This window comes from Barbus barbus (genome assembly GCF_936440315.1).
Source record: "Barbus barbus genome assembly, chromosome: 8".
Taxonomy (NCBI): Eukaryota; Metazoa; Chordata; class Actinopteri; order Cypriniformes; family Cyprinidae; genus Barbus; species Barbus barbus.
The window spans coordinates 1,485,188-1,502,632 of record NC_136736.1 but is presented as its reverse complement, the minus strand read 5'-3'; the positions used below and the strand labels follow the sequence as shown (position 1 = coordinate 1,502,632).

Genomic DNA, 17,445 nt, shown 5'->3' with positions numbered 1-17,445 from the left:
AGTGTGACAAAAATTACACTGTATTGATGTGTGCATCACCATATGTATCCCATACGTATGAAGACTCAAAACTTGACATCTCACGTGATGAATGGGTTGCTAAATGAATTCATTTTTTATATACAAACTGATTTTTTTTTTCTTTTTACTTAAGTTTTGGGTTTATTTCGCATCAAACACAAGGCAACTTTAAGCAAAATTAATTCTAATTCTATTTTTATACACTAAAACAAAACGTACTTCATTTGAAAATTATGCAAAAAAAACCTAGTTGTTATTTTCCCTTGAAGCAGGGATGGGGAAAGTTTATCCTGGAGGGCCAATGTCCCTGCAGAGTTTAGCTCCAACCTTAAACAAACACACCTGAGCAAGCTAATCAAGGTCTTCAGCATACGGGTAGGTTTTTTTGTTTTTTTCCAGGGCTGGAGGTAAACTCTGCAGGGACATCGGCCCTCCAGTATCAACGTTCCCCACTCCTGCCTTAAAGCCTCAAAAAGCACCTGATGGAGGTTTAACTTCACAATAAGCTGCTTCCATTTCATACAAATGCCAGTACAAACGTGCCTGTGCATATTTGCTCAGACGTATACAGATTATGTGCGTTGTTCACACAACTTCAAGAATAATCTCTGTGGTATTTTTCCAATTTTCCTCCACTCCGAATGACTAAACTCTATCAACAAAACTCACTGCGCAGTCTTAACTCCATATCTTCATCCAGAGGCTACCCAAAGAATAGGACTGCAACCCAGTTTCAGAGGCATTGCGATGTTCATCACACTGCCATATAACCTTTCAATATGACCATATAGAAATGTGTTTTGTTTTTGATATAAGTATATTAAAACAGTGGACAGTAACTTCCCTACTGTAAGTGAGTTCATCATTGGTGCTGTGGGTTGTTGTAAAATAATGAAAGTAAAAATAACCACACTTCTCGGTGCATGATCAGAATAATGAAAATTGCATGTAAATGGGAGTGTTTGCTTGATGTCATCTAAACATTTTACTGTAATTAAGTCCTTACTCTGATTATTGGAAATAATAGCATTTTTGGTGCACATATAAAGTTAATGTCTAAGAGTCAGTCCTAAAAATAAATTGTTGAAAAATAGTTGTGTGTAATATGAATTAATTATAATAGTAGGAAAAACAAACATTTTAATATTTGTCCTTTTTTCATGCCAGGTGTTGCATGGCATCTGTTGACCGTCATCTCTTTAATCCTGTGTAAGTGTAAACTGATGTGTTTTCTTCAGATATATGTCTGTTGATCAGAGCATGTGAGAGGAGCGTAGCGGTCATATTTCCTTTGGAGCGGAGAGCGCCTTTCATAAGATTCCACTCCAATCGCTCAACCCAAAATGCCCTTTGGTAATTTCCTAGTGTGAGAATCTGTGGAATAGGCTAAGCAATAGCCCAGTTTGTCTAAGACAGTGGTTCCCAACCTGGGGGTCGCGACCCCCACTAGGGGTCGCTAATGATTTACAAGGGGTCGCCAAGCTCACTCTAGTTTGACCACAAGATGAAGTTTCCAACAGTTAGGCTAGTGCTACCGTTTAATATTCTGTATTATCATTAAAACCATTTGTTTACCAGGATTATAAAAACTCACCTAAATACTGTCCAACATTAAGCAAAGGTAGTAACAATCTCACACAGTCGCAGCATGCAGCGTAGGTTTTGTTTTGTTTGAAAACATGGTGGTGTTAAGGCCCGTAACCATTTTAAGGCTCATTAACTCAAACAATTAAATAAAGGACACAGGCCGAACATTTAAAAAGAATCACAACACCTGATGTGAATTTCAAGACACCTATTTTTTAATTAATTTATGGTATTCAACTAAAACGTTCAGAAAATATACAACTGTTCACAAAGAACATTTATAGACATAATCTAATAAATAATAACAAAGAAAAAAATTGTCAGCTCATGGGTAGGAAAGCTAATAAAACAGACTCCTAACTACACCTGTTCTCGGAACAAAGCTCTTACCTGACTCCCGAAATTAAAATAAGAATAGGTGAGTCTTCCGGACACCTGCTTCCCTCGCTCAGTTCTTACTAAATAAACAAAACGTGAACTAATAAATAAATACACTACTCGCTACTGATAAGTAAAAAGAATATCACATATCAAAACACAAATTTACAAGTTAAACCCAAGCATAACGAAAATGCAAAAATATAGCCTCAAAGAGGCTATGAGAGACGCTTGCGAGAGCAATGGGAAGCGGAGCCACAGAAAGAGAGAGACCGCCATTGTAGTCTTGCAGCCTATTTCATGCCAGTCATGTGACTCTTGCAGAATGGGAATCCCCCACAATGCCACCTATAGGCTTAGAATAGAAATGTCACACAGATACACGTAACAGGCAGGAAGCAGTGAAAGGTTTTACAGAGGGAAATTATACGAATTTGGGGTGTGCAATGTGATGATTTTTGATCTTGGATGATAAAAAATCTCTCCACGGTCTGCTTTTGAAGTAATATCGTAGTATCGAGCAAAATAACATATTCTATCAATTACAGTTCTGCGCCGCCGTCTCTATATACTGTACAACACGACATACAGCGATAGAGTTACTCTGACAGGACACTGCACTTATTTGTGATCGCAAAAATACATTATTTGTATACAAGCCTTGCCAGTTAAATGTTTCATTTGCGCGCAGGTCTGACATCCGCTATTTCAGAAAGCATACACCAGAAGTGCACGCACTAAAATCTTTTGCGCTAATACTGTCAAAACACAGAAGGTATACATATAGACTCAGTTGGTTATGTCTAAAATGAAAGTAAACTATTGAGAGAAAAATGGATACGTGTCTGTAGATGCGTGCAGGTCTTACACTGTCATTAAAGGGATAGTTCACCCTACAATTTAATTTCTGTCATTATTTACTCACTCACATGTTGTCCCAAACCTGTATTAATTTATATCTTGTGCTGAACACAAAAGAAGATATTTTGAAGAATGAGGGTAACCAAACAGTTACTTGTCCACATTGAATTTGATAGTATGAAAAACATTATATGGAAGTCAACGGGGACCAGCAACTGTTTGGTTTTCCACCTTCTTCAAAATAGCATTTATGTTCAGCAGAAGAAAGAAACTCATTCAGGTTTAAAACAACTTTTGAGTAAATGATAGTATAAAAATAAAACATTATGACAGAATTGACAGACAGACTACATAATTTTTATTTTGGGGGGAACTGTTACTATATATATATATTGGGTTGGGTTGGTGGAAAAATTAAATGTTAAAATAGGGGTCCCCTGAAAAAAAGGTTGGGAACCACTGGTCTAAGCTAATGTTTCTAAAAGTAGCCTAAATGTCTGTCACTATAACAAATTCCTTGTATGTGTAAACATATTTGGCCAATAAAGCTCATTCTGATTCTGATTCTGATTCTAAATTCTAAAATCCTGTAAAGATTGACAGACATTTTAATAGACCGCATTTCCCCGCAGTTTTGATTTATTTTATTAACACCACTAAATAATTATTTGTTATAAATGCATTTCATCTTGTGTTTGATTTTCATGGGCCTGATAAGCAAGATGTATTTTGTGAAATTTAATGTGCATTTCATCTTGTGTGCATTTTGACCCTGCAAACAGGCCTGCACTGGCCCATTACGGGCTGCCAGCGTAGGGCCCCTGATAATTTGCTCATTGGCAAAACGTTGGTCCCTTAGCACTGGCCCTGCACAGGCAGCCCTCACTTAGTCTCCAGGAAGCCTAAGCGCTGTTTTATTGAAAATAATGAAGTCTGAAGTCACCGTTATGGAGGTAAGCGCTTGCTTTAGTTGGGGTCTTGACGCTTGACTGTTTAACTTAAGTGTTGTTTTGGTTGCTGTAACTGTGTGTTTCTGAATATAGCAAAAGTTACAAGAAGAAAAGCTGATTTGATGATTTTGTCATCACATAGTGGCTTGATCTCTGAGAACATTATTTAGATTTAATTTCACATTGCAGTGGCCCTAGAATACAACTTCATGAAGCTGTCCTGCTTTAATATTTTGAAAGTATTACACGTCATTATGCCAAAATTATTTGGATGGGTTCATGTAGACAGATATCAAGATTCAGGGAATGAACCTCAACAATGGTGACAGTCAACAAAATATTCAGATCAACTCTGAACATCACACAACAAGCTTTTTGTTGATTGTCACCATTGTTGAGGTGCATATGCTGAATCTTGATATCTGTGTGAGTCTACATGCTCTATTTCAAAGAACTTCTGCATAATAACTAAAAACATTCAAAATAAAGCAGAACAGAATTTCAAGCTGTGGTATTTTAGGGTTACTATAAAGTGAAATTATTAAACCTAAATAATGTTCTCTGCGATAAGCCTCTGGATGAGATCAGTGAATCAGGACACTGCATGATGACTGAATCATCGATAAGTAACCATCACCATTTGATCAGCTTGTCTTCTCACAACTTTTGCTATAACAAATTGCTTCAGAAACACACAGTTACAACAGCCAAAAAAAAACTTAAGTTAAAAAGTCAAGGGTCAGCAACCCAACTAAAGCAAGAGCTTACCTCCATAAAGGTGACTTCAAACTTTATTATTTTCAATAAAACAGCGCTTAGGCTTGCTGGAGACTAAGTGAGGGCTGCCCGTAATGGGCCAGTGCAGGCTTGTTTGCAGGGGAATGTTCTGTTGCACAATAACTGAAGCTGTGTTTTCATGGAAATAAAGTATATGGGGAGATGGAGGTGGTGGGCGAGTTATGAATGAATGAAACGCCTTTGTCCGTGTTCACTCTGTCTCGAATCGTGCTCATGGAAAGCACTTGAGAAACAGTGTCTCTTCTGTGATTTGGTACGCTTTCAAATCATTATTTTTTTTAATTCTCGAGCAAGAGACTGTATGACATTCACATTACATGGTTTGACAGATTTTTACATAGAAAGGGCAACAGTGCACCGCATTAAAATAAATGAACATTCATGTTTTCATAACCGCTGGCCAAATTCAAAAACTAAACTAAAATTAAATCATGTTTGAGAGCAAGGGGGCCCCCTGGTGTTTCGGGGGTCCTACGCGGATTGCGTACTTTGCTTATTGGGAGGATCGGCTCTGCTTATCAGACTACGGCTTTAATTGAGACATTTATTCAAGAATTTCATTATCAACAGGAAAAAAAATTATTAGGCTTACTGAAGAAATTATATGTCAGAGCGTGATCTGAGCAGGATTTGGTTTACCGGTAAGCGTGAGCGGAACATTAGCAGAGCGTTTGTTTAGACCATGAGCACACGCCCACAAAGCGGAATATTGAGCTGAGCATCACATCGCTCCTCTTCGCTCACATGCTCTGCTGTTGATCCTGTGAACTTTATAAAATATGTTATACAATTGGTTACATTCGTTCCTCAGTACTTAGTCATTGCCAAAAATCTTCACAGTTGTCTCTATTAGGAATGCAAGTTAACACAAGTTAATCTCACTTGCAAAATACATACATGTATAAATGAAATATTTAGAAAATAGAAGAAGAAGTTTTATTTATATAGCGCCTTTCCATTGCTCAAGGTCACTTTTCATAGTGCTATACAAAACATTTACATACCCAAAACACAATACAAACATATAGCCCAAATATAGCCCCATTATCCAAAATGCAAATTAAACAGATATGTTTTTAGCTGAGTCTTGAAGGTAGACAAAGAAGATAAGTTACAAAGTGTAAAGGGTAGCGAATTCCATAATTTCAGAGCAGTGACACTGAATGACCTACCATGTCATGACAAAATGTTTAGTACATTTTAAAAGATAGATGCAATGTATCAAAACAAATGAACAGTGAAGTTTTGCTAACTCTTTAAAGAAATGTGTGCCATTGTAAGACACAAGTGTTTCACATTAAAGGGATAGTTCACCCAAAAATGGAAATTACACCATAATTTACTCACCCTCAAGCTATCCTGTGTATATGATCAGAGTATTACTTAAAAAATGTCCAATAGAAGTCTAATAAACTGTGCCTATCCATAATAAAAAGTGCTAAATAATAAATAAAGGTTAATAAAGGCCTCCCGAAGTGAATCAATGCATTTTTGTAAGAATATTTTATAAAACATCCATATTTAAAACTTTATAAAACATAATCTCTAGCTTTGCGAACTTTCATAAGCACGTACATGAGAGAGTGGCGTTCCAGATGACGCAGGAGGTGTAGCGTAATTTCCGGTGAGAATATGCTCATTTCAATTGGGAGACTGACTGCTTCAAACCATTCAAGTTTAAAAAGTAGTATTTTTACGGTGTTAGTACTGTGAACTTATTTAATTTGATTCCACTAATATATATATATATATATATAAAACTGCAAACACTTAATGTGTAATAGTGAAACAATCAAATCAAAAAATTACTTTTACTAAGAATGATGTGACGTTTGGCACAGAGGCTTAATTTTTTTTATCAAAAACCAAAACATCTCACAGTGAAGCATTGCACCAGAGCTTGATTCGTTTTGTCATAACCATGTGATCTGTGACATCCGAAGCTTAAGGCAGTGAGAATATCTCCACAATCGTAACATCAAACAATACAATAAAATATCAACATCCAAACCTCTGTAATTCTCAATTAGAACTTCTCTGACAGAAATAAAGTCAGTCTGGTTAGTAGTAGGTGACGCTGGTAATGCTGTTTGTGGAGTTGTTTAAAACGTAAGTTGATTTCATCTAAGGCTGTGGCTGAAGTCAGTTGTAGGTCTTATGTTTGTTTTGTTTCTGTTCTTGTATTTCTTTCAGTGAATCTGCTTGTTAACAGCAGGTGCTCATCAGTGTCTGGATTCTTTCTGTCAGGTGGACTATATTAGTAAACTCATGTAGAGAATAGTAAATGAGGGAGTAATATGCAATTTGAGACAGTCGCTGAGTGTCGACTTTGAGGGCTGTAAATTCACAGTGTATTGCAGAGGTACCAAATCCTGTTCCTGGCAATCGACTGTCCTGCAAAGTTCAGCTCCAACTCTAATCAAACACACCTGAAGCAACTAATTAAGGTCTTCAGGATTGCTTCAAAATTAAAGGCAGGTGTGTTTGATTAGAGTTGGAGCTGAACTTTGCAGGACAGTCTTTCACCAGGAGCAGGATTGGGCACCCCTGGTTTATTGCAATAGACTACTTTCTTGAAAAAGACAAATATTACATAGAATGCAGAATTTAATGGAAAACAGTATTTTACTGTCAAAATTTGTCTTTTTTTCCCAGCATTTTTTAACAGTGTAGTTTCTCAAGATGTTGTTTACAGGAGCAATATATTGAACTGATATTGAAATCCTCTGATATTTTCTTTACAAATCCTTGTATTGCACTTCTAATTCATGTTCGGTGATTTGTTTTGTGCTCTCCTCTGAGCTTCCGCATTCATCACGTCTCAACAAAGCTTACGCTAAACTTACATATGCATAGTCGTGCGGACAGTTAGCGGAAGCTAGAGATTACGGTTTATAACATTTTAAATATGGATATTTTTCTTACAAAAATGCATCGATTCACTTCATGAGGCCTTTGTTAACCTCCTGAAGCCATGTGGAGCACTTTTTATGATGGATGGATGCACTTTATTGGACTTCTGTTGGATTATTGAATATCAACCATCATCCACTGCCATTATAAAGCTTGGAACTTTATATATATATATATATATATATATATATATATATATATATATATATATATATATATATATATATATATATATATATATATAACTCCAATTGCATTTGTCTGAAAGAAGAAATTCATATGCACCTAGGATGGCCTGAGGGTGAGTTAAATATGGGGTAATTTTCATTTTTGGGTGAACTATCCCTTTAATTTAAATGTGCTAAACTATGGAGGAAATTCACCCGGTTGTTTTTTTTTTTTTTTTCTGATTTTGATCACATCTTTCTAATCCTCAGGTATAATATCCACCACTACTGCTGAACCAAGGGCAGCAGTTAGATCAGCTTATGGCTGTGTGCTTTATAATGAAAGTTACATCTGCACTGGTGCTCAATACCGCATGCACTGCAACACAAGAATGCATCATTTCTACTACCAGAGATACCAAAACCAATTCCAATACCAATGCTTGAGTAATGACTGTATCTGTGTTGGTAATATGGACACCTGTGCATGCTACTATAATACATCATCCTGCTTCTGTGAGAACTTCAGAAATAACATCACTATCCCTACTGCAGTTAAGCCAGTCTATGAATGTGTGCGTTATAATGACCTGTACATCTGCACTGGTACTCAGTACCACATGTATTGCAACACAACTGTACATGATTTCCATTACAACAGGTACCATTACCATTGTTTAAATAATAACTGTTATTGCATTGGCAGTAAGGACACCTGTACATGCTCTCGTAGAACTTCGTCCTCCTGCTTCTTTGAGACTTATAGTAATAGCATCACTATCCCTGCAGCAGTTAGTCCGGTCTATGACTGTGGGCTTTATAACGACACATACATCTGTACTGGTGCTCAGTACCGAATGTACTGCAACACAAAAATGCATAGTTTCAGTTTTCAGAGATATAGAAACCCAAACGAATACCAATACCAATGCATTAATAATAACTGTAACTGCACTGGTAATAAGGACACATGTACATGCTCTAGACACACTTTGTCCTCCTGCTTTTGTGAGAATTATGGAAACAACACCACTATCCCTGCAGCAATTAGTCCAGTCACAGACCTGGACTGTATTCTTTTTAATGATACATACATCTGCAGCGGTGCTCAGTACCGCATGTACTGCAACACACAAATGCATGATTTCTCCTATCAGAGATACAGAAACCAATATCAATACCAGTGTGTTAACAATAACTGTAACTGCTTTGGCAATAAGGACACTTGTACATGCTTTAGTAGCACTTTGTCCTCCTGCTTCTGTGAGACTTATATTAATATATTTGCTCTCACTACAGCAGTTAGTCCAGTCTATGACTGTGTGCTTTATAACGACACATACATCTGCACTGGTGCTCAGTACCGCATGTACTGTAACACAAGTGTACATGATTTCCATTACCTTATAAATCATTACCACTGTTTAAATAACAATTGTTATTGCATTGGTAATAAGGACACCTGTACATGCTCCTCTAGTACCTCATCCTCCTGCTTCTGTACAAACTACGGCAATAACATCACTATCCCTGCAGCAGTTAGTCCGGTCTATGACTGTGTGCTTTATAACGACACATACATCTGCACTGGTGCTCAGTACCGCATGTACTGCAACACAAGAAAGCATAGTTTCAAATACCAGAGATACAGAGACCAGAACCAATACCAAAACCAATGCTGGAATAATAACTGTAACTGCACTGGTAATAAGGACACCTGCACATGCTCTAGTAGCACTTTGTCTTCCTGCTTCTGTGAGACTTATGGCAATACGATTGCTCTCATGAGAGAAGTTAGTCCAGTTTATGGCTGTGAGATTTATAACAACACATACATCTGCACTGGTTCTCAGTACCGTATGTACTGTAACACAAAAATGCACAGTTTCGGCTACCAGAGATACAGATACACAAACCAATACCAGTACCGATGTTGGGATACCAACTGTAACTGCACTGGTAATAAGGACACCTGTATGTGCTCTAACAGCACTTTGTCTTCCTGCTTCTGTGAGACTTACAGCAGTAACATCACTATCCCTACAGCTGTTAGTCCATTGAGAATGTCTCAATGTGTGCTTTTTAATGATACGTACATCTGCACTGGTGCTCAGTACCGCATGTACTGCAACACAAGAATGCATGATTTCTACTACCGGAGATACCAGAACCAAGACCAATACCAATGTATAAACAATAACTGTAACTGCACTGGTAACAAGGACACATGTACATGCTTTAGTAGCACTTTGTCCTCCTGCTTCTGTGAGACTTATGGCAATATCTCTGCTCTCACTACAGCAGTTAGTCCAGTCTATGAATGTGTTCTTTATGACACATCATACATCTGCACTGGTGCTCAGTACCACATGTACTGCAACACAAGTCTACATGATTTCCATTACTATATAAATCATTACCACTGTTTAAATAACAATTGTTATTGCATTGGTAATAAGGACACCTGTACGTGCTCCTCTAGTACTTTATCCTCCTGCTTCTGTACAAACTACGGCAATAACATCACTATCCCTGCAACCGTTAGTCCGGTCTATGACTGTGTGCTTCATAATGCCACGTACATCTGCACTGGTGCTCAGTACCGAATGTACTGCAACATAAGAAAGCATAGTTTCAAATACCAGAGATATAGAAACCAAAACCAATACCAATACCAATGCAGTAATAATAACTGTAACTGCACTGGTAATAAGGACACCTGCACATGCTCTAGTAGCACTTTGTCTTCCTGCTTCTGTGAGACTTATGGCAATACGATTGCTCTCATGAGAGAAGTTAGTCCAGCTTATGGCTGTGAGCTTTATAACAACACATACATCTGCACTGGTTCTCAGTACCGTATGTATTGCAACACAAAAATGCACAGTTTCAGCTACCAGAGATACAGATCCCCAAACCAATATGAGTACCGATGTTGGGATACCAACTGTAACTGCACTGGTAATAAGGACACCTGTATGTGCTCTAACAGCACTTTGTCTTCCTGCTTCTGTGAGAGTTACAGCAGTAACATCACAATACCTTCAGCAATTAGTCCATTGCGAGTCTCTCAATGTGTGCTTTTTAATGATACGCACATCTGCACCGGTGCTCAGTACCACATGTACTGCAACACAAGTATGCATGATTTCTACTACCGGAGATACCAGAACCAAGACCAATACCAGTGTTTGAACAATAACTGTAACTGCACTAGTAACAAGGACACTTGTACATGCTTTAGTAGCACTTTGTCGTCCTGCTTCTGTGAGACTTATGGCAATATGCTTGCTCTCACTACAGCAGTTAGTCCAGTCTATGACTGTGTGCTTTATAACGACACATACATCTGCACTGGTGCTAAGTACCGCATGTACTGCAACACAAGTGTACATGATTTCCATTACCTTATAAATCATTACCACTGTTTAAATAATAACTGTTACTGCATAGGTAATAAGGACACCTGTACATGCTCCTCTAGTACGTCATCCTCCTGCTTCTGTACAAATTCTAGCAATAGCATTACTATACCTTCAGCAGTTAGTCCAGTCTATGACTGTGGGCTTTATAACGACACATACATCTGCACTGGTGCTCAGTACCGCATGTACTGCAACACAACAATGCATAGTTTCAAATACCAGAGATATAGAAACCAAATAGAATACCAATACCAATGCAGTAACAATAACTGTAACTGCACTGGTAACAAGGACACATGTACATGCTTTAATAGCACTTTGTCCTCCTGCTTCTGTGAGACTTATGGCAATATCTCTGCTCTCACTACAGCAGTTAGTCCAGTCTATGACTGTGTGCTTTATAACGACACATACATCTGCACTGGTGCTCAGTACCGCATGTACTGTAACACAAGTCTACATGATTTCCATTACCTTATAAATCATTACCACTGTTTAAATAACAATTGTTATTGCATTGGTAATAAGGACACCTGCACATGCTCCTCTAGTACCACATCCTCCTGCTTCTGTACAAACTACGGCAATAACATCACTATCCCTGCAGCCGTTAGTCCGGTCTATGACTGTGGGCTTTATAATGCCACGTACATCTGCACTGGTGCTCAGTATCGCATGTACTGCAACACAAGAAAGCATAGTTTCAAATACCAGAGATACAGAAACCAGAACCAATACCAAAACCAATGCTGGAATAATAACTGTAACTGCACTGGTAATAAGGACACCTGCACATGCTCTAGTAGCACTTTGTCTTCCTGCTTCTGTGAGACTACCATCTTCACAACCACACTCAGTCCAACTACTGCAGGTGAGCATGTTTCTAAACTAGAATGTGTTGTTTGATTTTACTATATTCATGTTGTATTGATGAGTTATCTCATTTTAGGTCTCAATATCACACTGCCGAATCAATGCAGAGTAAGCAGAATATTTCTATTTATGCAGTGCACAGAGTGTACTTCATATTAAGTACTTCACTTCGTACTTCAGTATTATTTGTTGAGCTAATTTTTGATTTCAGAGTCAGACCTCAGAAGGATGTCTTCAAAATCTTCTTGAGCAGATAGAGAACATTACAGCTCAAGAGCTTCCTGTGGCTGTAAGTCTTAAAGAGAAAAATGATAAAATAAATTAATCAATTCTAGAGAGTAGATGACTGACATAGAAGTCCTGTCTTATTGACTCTCTGGGCATTTATATGTACAATAATTGTATTTATCTGATCAATAAATTAGACTGTGATGAACATTTTGACTGTGGCCTTCAACACTTCAGAGAAGATTTTAAAGTCATTATCATCAACAAACCCAACTGAACTAGCCTCCTATGGAAACCGCATGTTAAAAACCAGTGAGAAACTCATTTCTACATTAGTGAAGCCGACAGACACGAGTGACAGTGTCAGTTTTACTCTTGCTGCTGTAGGTAAGTGAAGACACCATTATTATCAGTAATAAAATTCTGATAATATATGATATCAGTGACTGTATTTAGTCTAGAGAGCAGTTAGACAGCAAAAATGCAATTGCATTATGTATTTCATTTTGTACAGTTGTAAACGTTTATAAGAGAGCAGGAAACACTCACTGTATCTTTATGTGTTGATGTCAAAGATCAGTACTTTGAAAGTCGGTGCATTTATGGTATTAATCAATGACAGGGTTTTGCTTTTGTGTTTAATAAGAGGGTCAAGTCTTCATGGTTGGACCACAGGTCACCTTATATAAAATCCCTCGACTTGACACAACAAATTCTTCTGTAGACATCGATCTCATTGGGATCGCCAAGAACAACAATGAACGTATGTCAAAAGTTTCTGTGTGATTTAAAAATTATGAGACTTTGTACCATTACCACTAAACCACATTGACCTTTTTAAATCGTTGTTGTTGTTGTTTTTACATATTAATGCATGTAACCTTCTATTTCTGTCTCAAAGGATCAGCTGCTGTGGCTTTCATGAGCTACAACACGATGGAGAAACTACTGAAGCCAGACTTCTTCAACACATCAAATGACACGATTAAAACCATGATGTCCACTGTGATCTCAGCTACTCTTCCCAAAACCACCAACACTAAACTCACCAAACCAGTCAACTTCACCTTCAGACACATCAGAGTGAGACACTGAGATGTGCTTTTGTCCAACCTGAGCACTGATTAACATCTAAAAACATCTAATATTCAGTGTTTTAATATTTTCTTCTTCTGTTTGCAGGAGTTTGATCCCAGTGGTTCTCTGTCCTGTGTGTACTGGAATATCAGCGAGTGGATTGTAGATGGTTGTTCTGTTTTAAAGACCAACAGCAGCTACACTGTGTGTTCCTGTGTTCATCTGTCAACATTCGCTCTGATTCAAACCAGCAGCCGCCCACCAGAGGTATGGAAAAGAACAAGTCAAAACTCAAAATATTGAAGCATTGAAAGCACTAACATAATTCAAATCTTATCTACAGTATGTGATCAACATTTCTAGTGAACAAAGCAGCACAGACTTGGCACTCATATTCTCTGACATGTTTTCTCAGAGCGACTCACAGATGGATCTGGTGATTTTGGGGTGTGTGATCGTGGGGCTGGTGGTCTTCAGTTTGGCCCTGTTGACCTATGTCCTATATAAGTGGAGTCCTGTGTTGGACTGTATACGTGGTTGCATCTGGCTGGTTCCTGAAGGCTACAGCAGGGAAGAGTGAGGGTTTTTATTATTATTATTATTACTATTATTGGTTTAGGAAATAAAATAGCTCAGGGCCTATGTAACATTTGTGCTATCTCATAAAAATGTAACGTTACATACAAATTATACAGTTAACACCTGAAATACTATTTAAAAACTTTCTCAGTTTGTAGTTCTTGGTTTCTCCTGGATACACTGAGGTCCTGTTCTCATTTTGGTAATCTGTGACTTTTAGCGATGAATGTCAGAGGAAGTTTGTTTAATCTGTTAAACCCAGTGCACTGTGCGATTTTGGCCACAATTTGATCGTCTGAGACAAATTTTGAAAATCTTAAAGATTCTTATAATCCTAGGCTAAAATCAGTAGTCATTGACCGCTGGTTTGACATGTTCATTGACAGCCAATTAATGGCTGTTTTCATCAAATTTGACCGCCAAAGAAGTTCTAGCAGTGTCAGAAAGTTTTGTCTTGCAGTGTGACTTATCTACGATGAACGTCAAACTGTCTTCGTTTTTCAGGACAAGCCATAGTCAGAATTAATTCTACACTCTAAAAAATGCTTGGTTAAAAACAACCCAACTTGGGTTATTTGGCAACCCAGCGCTGGGTAAATATTGGACAGAACACATGCTGGGTTATTTTGACCCAGCTGGTTGGGTTAAACGTTTTTACCCACCATGCTGGGTTGTTTAATTTATTGTTTAAACATTATTATATTGCAGGCTTAAAATGGGCTGGAAATTAAAAATCACACACAGAATTACTATAGGCAACAGCAATGATCAAAAGATAAACATTTACTATTAGGCAAGAACACTCTTGGACAAAAAAACAAGACAAATATAATTTATTTGGGTGAATACAGCATAGCTTACAATATTGCACGCATTTGTTAAACAAGCATTTTTAAAATAAATCAGAGCAGAGCACCTGGGTAAAAATATTATAAATAACCCAATAAAATGACCCAACAGGCTGAACTCAGCATTTGGGTAAAAAAAAAATAACCCAGCATTTTTAGAGTGTCAGGATTTCTTCCAAGCGCCATCAACTCCGGTGCACTTGGGTAAAGTTGGTTTTATATTGGCACATTCGCACTTCTGTATTCAATTACTTTGTTAACCACACTACACTGGACATTCAGTGGACATTTGCAAGTAAATATGACATTAAAACAATACTTGTCCATTTTGTGAAAAAAATTTAGAGGTTCACAATGATGTCGCTGATTAGAATTAGCAAAACATAACTTTATTGCACATATAATTTGAAAGTTATTGAACATGGAAATGTGTGAATATTGTGAATGTGTGAATATAAAACCAACTTTACCCAAGTCTCCAGTGCGCCCATCCTACCCTCACAGAATTCCAATGATATGTTGCCTTTGCTATGATAAACCCTGGTTGTGCTGGTGTTTACTTAAGAAATTAAACTCTTAAACACTTTTTCTGTTTATACAAAAAAAAAAAAAAAAAACACTGAGGTTCATAAGTTTCAGAGGTTAAACTGATCATGACATCACTCAGCTCCTCTCATCTCATTCCTGTCCAGGTTACGCAGCAGTACACAAAGTTCTTCAAATGTCCATGCTGTGTACTCAAATCCAACAACATCAAAAGTCTCCCAGAAAAACACAGAGAACCACAACATCATGTTAACCCTAGAATGCATGAACCAAAAAAACAACACAAATGCATAAAGGGGGTGAAAATGGTCCATATGAATGATTTTAATGAATGATTTTCTTTAAAAAAAATAAGTGACCTATTATTGAAAATAACTAAAATAACTGACGATTTGTCCACTTTTATATTTGTGTTACAAAAGGTGAAATTTATTATTTTTAAATGCAGATATACTTTTCCTAAACTCCAAACTATTTTAGATCTGCTATAAAGTATATTCTTGACTGAACCTTCACTCCCCACATCTCTCACAGACCATGTGAAAATGATATTTTCAGGCAGAGACAGAATATTTCACAGAGTAGGTCTGAGTAGGTAGTACATTTGAGAACTTCATGACTGTAAATTTTTTTTTTTGCCATTTTAGCAGTGAGTTGTATCATTTGCCTGCTATTCATAACTCCTTCCATGGTTTGTGGACAGTAAAGTGTCCATTAGAATTTCAGATTCTTTGCGAAAGTATTAGGTCATCTGGGTACTTTTGTGGCTAGTGTTTTATGAATACTGTGAATACTGTGTTCCGCAAACTGTGAGACATCAATTCAGCATGTTCAGTCGGTGACAAAAGAGCCGACCAACACCAACAGCTGCCAACGTGGTAACACACAGTGATCAGACAATACCAGAAAAATGTTTCTCTTACTTTCAGTGTGAATTGGCCTCTAGTCTCAGCTTCTTTCTGCAAATGATATTAAAATATGTTATACAGGTTTCTTAATATTACAGCTGTCAATATTACTGATGAAAAATAAGTAACTATTTTAATCGAATTCAGTATATATATATATATATATATATATATATATATATTTTTTTTTTTTTTTTTTTTTGGTGGATGGCATAATGATGTTTATATTTAACTGTATGTGCTTTAACTGTAAAAAAAAAAACAATTATATTTTATTTTATCAAGCTCAGACAACTGTTCATTAGATGACTGTTCCTCTGTAAAAGTATGTTATGTGAGTGTCTTATTTTATTGTTGTAATACTATTGATGTAAACCTCATAATCTATTTTATTTAGTCTTAAAAAAAATATGAACAATTTTCTTGTTTCAGGGTGAAAAGCTTATTTTTACAGATTCCTATAAGAATAATAATCAAACATTACTTATTTCAAGTAAATATTTGCAAATGCTTTACATGTGCAAATGCAAATGCAAATATTGCCTAATAAATATTTTGTGTGCATGGTAAAGGGAAATGAATTAACATTGTATGTCATCATGGTTGTTTAAATGTAAAGTTATGAATTTGTAAATCTTGCACAATTATATTTTTGTTTATTACAGTTTTTCTCAATTGCTAACACACAATTCATGAAACAATTCACCATTTTCTCACAACTATAAACACAATCTCAAAACTACACACCAACTTGCACAAACCTCAAAAATCCAGGTCAAAACCAAATAGTTATAGTCAAAAACAAATTATCTTCAGTCAAAATCAAACTTTGGCCTCAGATGATGCACACACCTGCCAAATACACAGACTACTCCACTTCCTAGAAATCACCAGTGAAATCTATTCAAAACATTGTTACTAAAACCTCTTACTGGTAATCAGGAATCAGTGGAAGGGTGGAGGTACAATAAAATAAAAGGAGAAGCATTTAGAATGGTTTTTATTTTTTATTACAGGACTATAATATTTATAAACACTTTCCAAAAAAAAAAAAAAGTGTAAAGAACTCTACTCAGTATGCAACAAAAACTGTTTACTGTCAGATACAGTACACACTCCAAAAGAAAAAAAGAAAAACACTGATCAGCATCCTCAGCATCACATCTCTGGGCAGGAACAGGGCTCAAATCCAAGAGATGTTGTGTGTTGTAAGGGCCCAAGGTTGCCTGATGGTGGAGAACCCCATGGTGACTGATGGCAGCGCACAGTGTCACATTGCCCCCACG

At 36.9% G+C, this 17,445-nt stretch overlaps 1 protein-coding gene across 1 annotated transcript in view; it reads left to right on the top strand.

Moving 5' to 3' along the window:
* The window catches only part of LOC306873399 (uncharacterized protein), a 32,026-nt gene extending 15,869 nt beyond the window's left edge, over positions 1 to 16,157 (top strand). The window contains exons 3-12 of the mRNA XM_079422661.1: positions 1,189 to 1,230; positions 7,946 to 11,971; positions 12,050 to 12,081; positions 12,185 to 12,262; positions 12,399 to 12,588; positions 12,848 to 12,964; positions 13,103 to 13,284; positions 13,384 to 13,545; positions 13,694 to 13,854; positions 15,398 to 16,157. Of these exons, the coding sequence (XP_079278787.1) occupies positions 1,189 to 1,230; positions 7,946 to 11,971; positions 12,050 to 12,081; positions 12,185 to 12,262; positions 12,399 to 12,588; positions 12,848 to 12,964; positions 13,103 to 13,284; positions 13,384 to 13,545; positions 13,694 to 13,854; positions 15,398 to 15,545 (5,138 nt within the window). The 3' untranslated portion in view covers positions 15,546 to 16,157. The remainder of the gene's footprint in view (positions 1 to 1,188; positions 1,231 to 7,945; positions 11,972 to 12,049; positions 12,082 to 12,184; positions 12,263 to 12,398; positions 12,589 to 12,847; positions 12,965 to 13,102; positions 13,285 to 13,383; positions 13,546 to 13,693; positions 13,855 to 15,397) is intronic.
* The last annotated feature ends 1,288 nt before the right edge of the window (positions 16,158 to 17,445 follow it).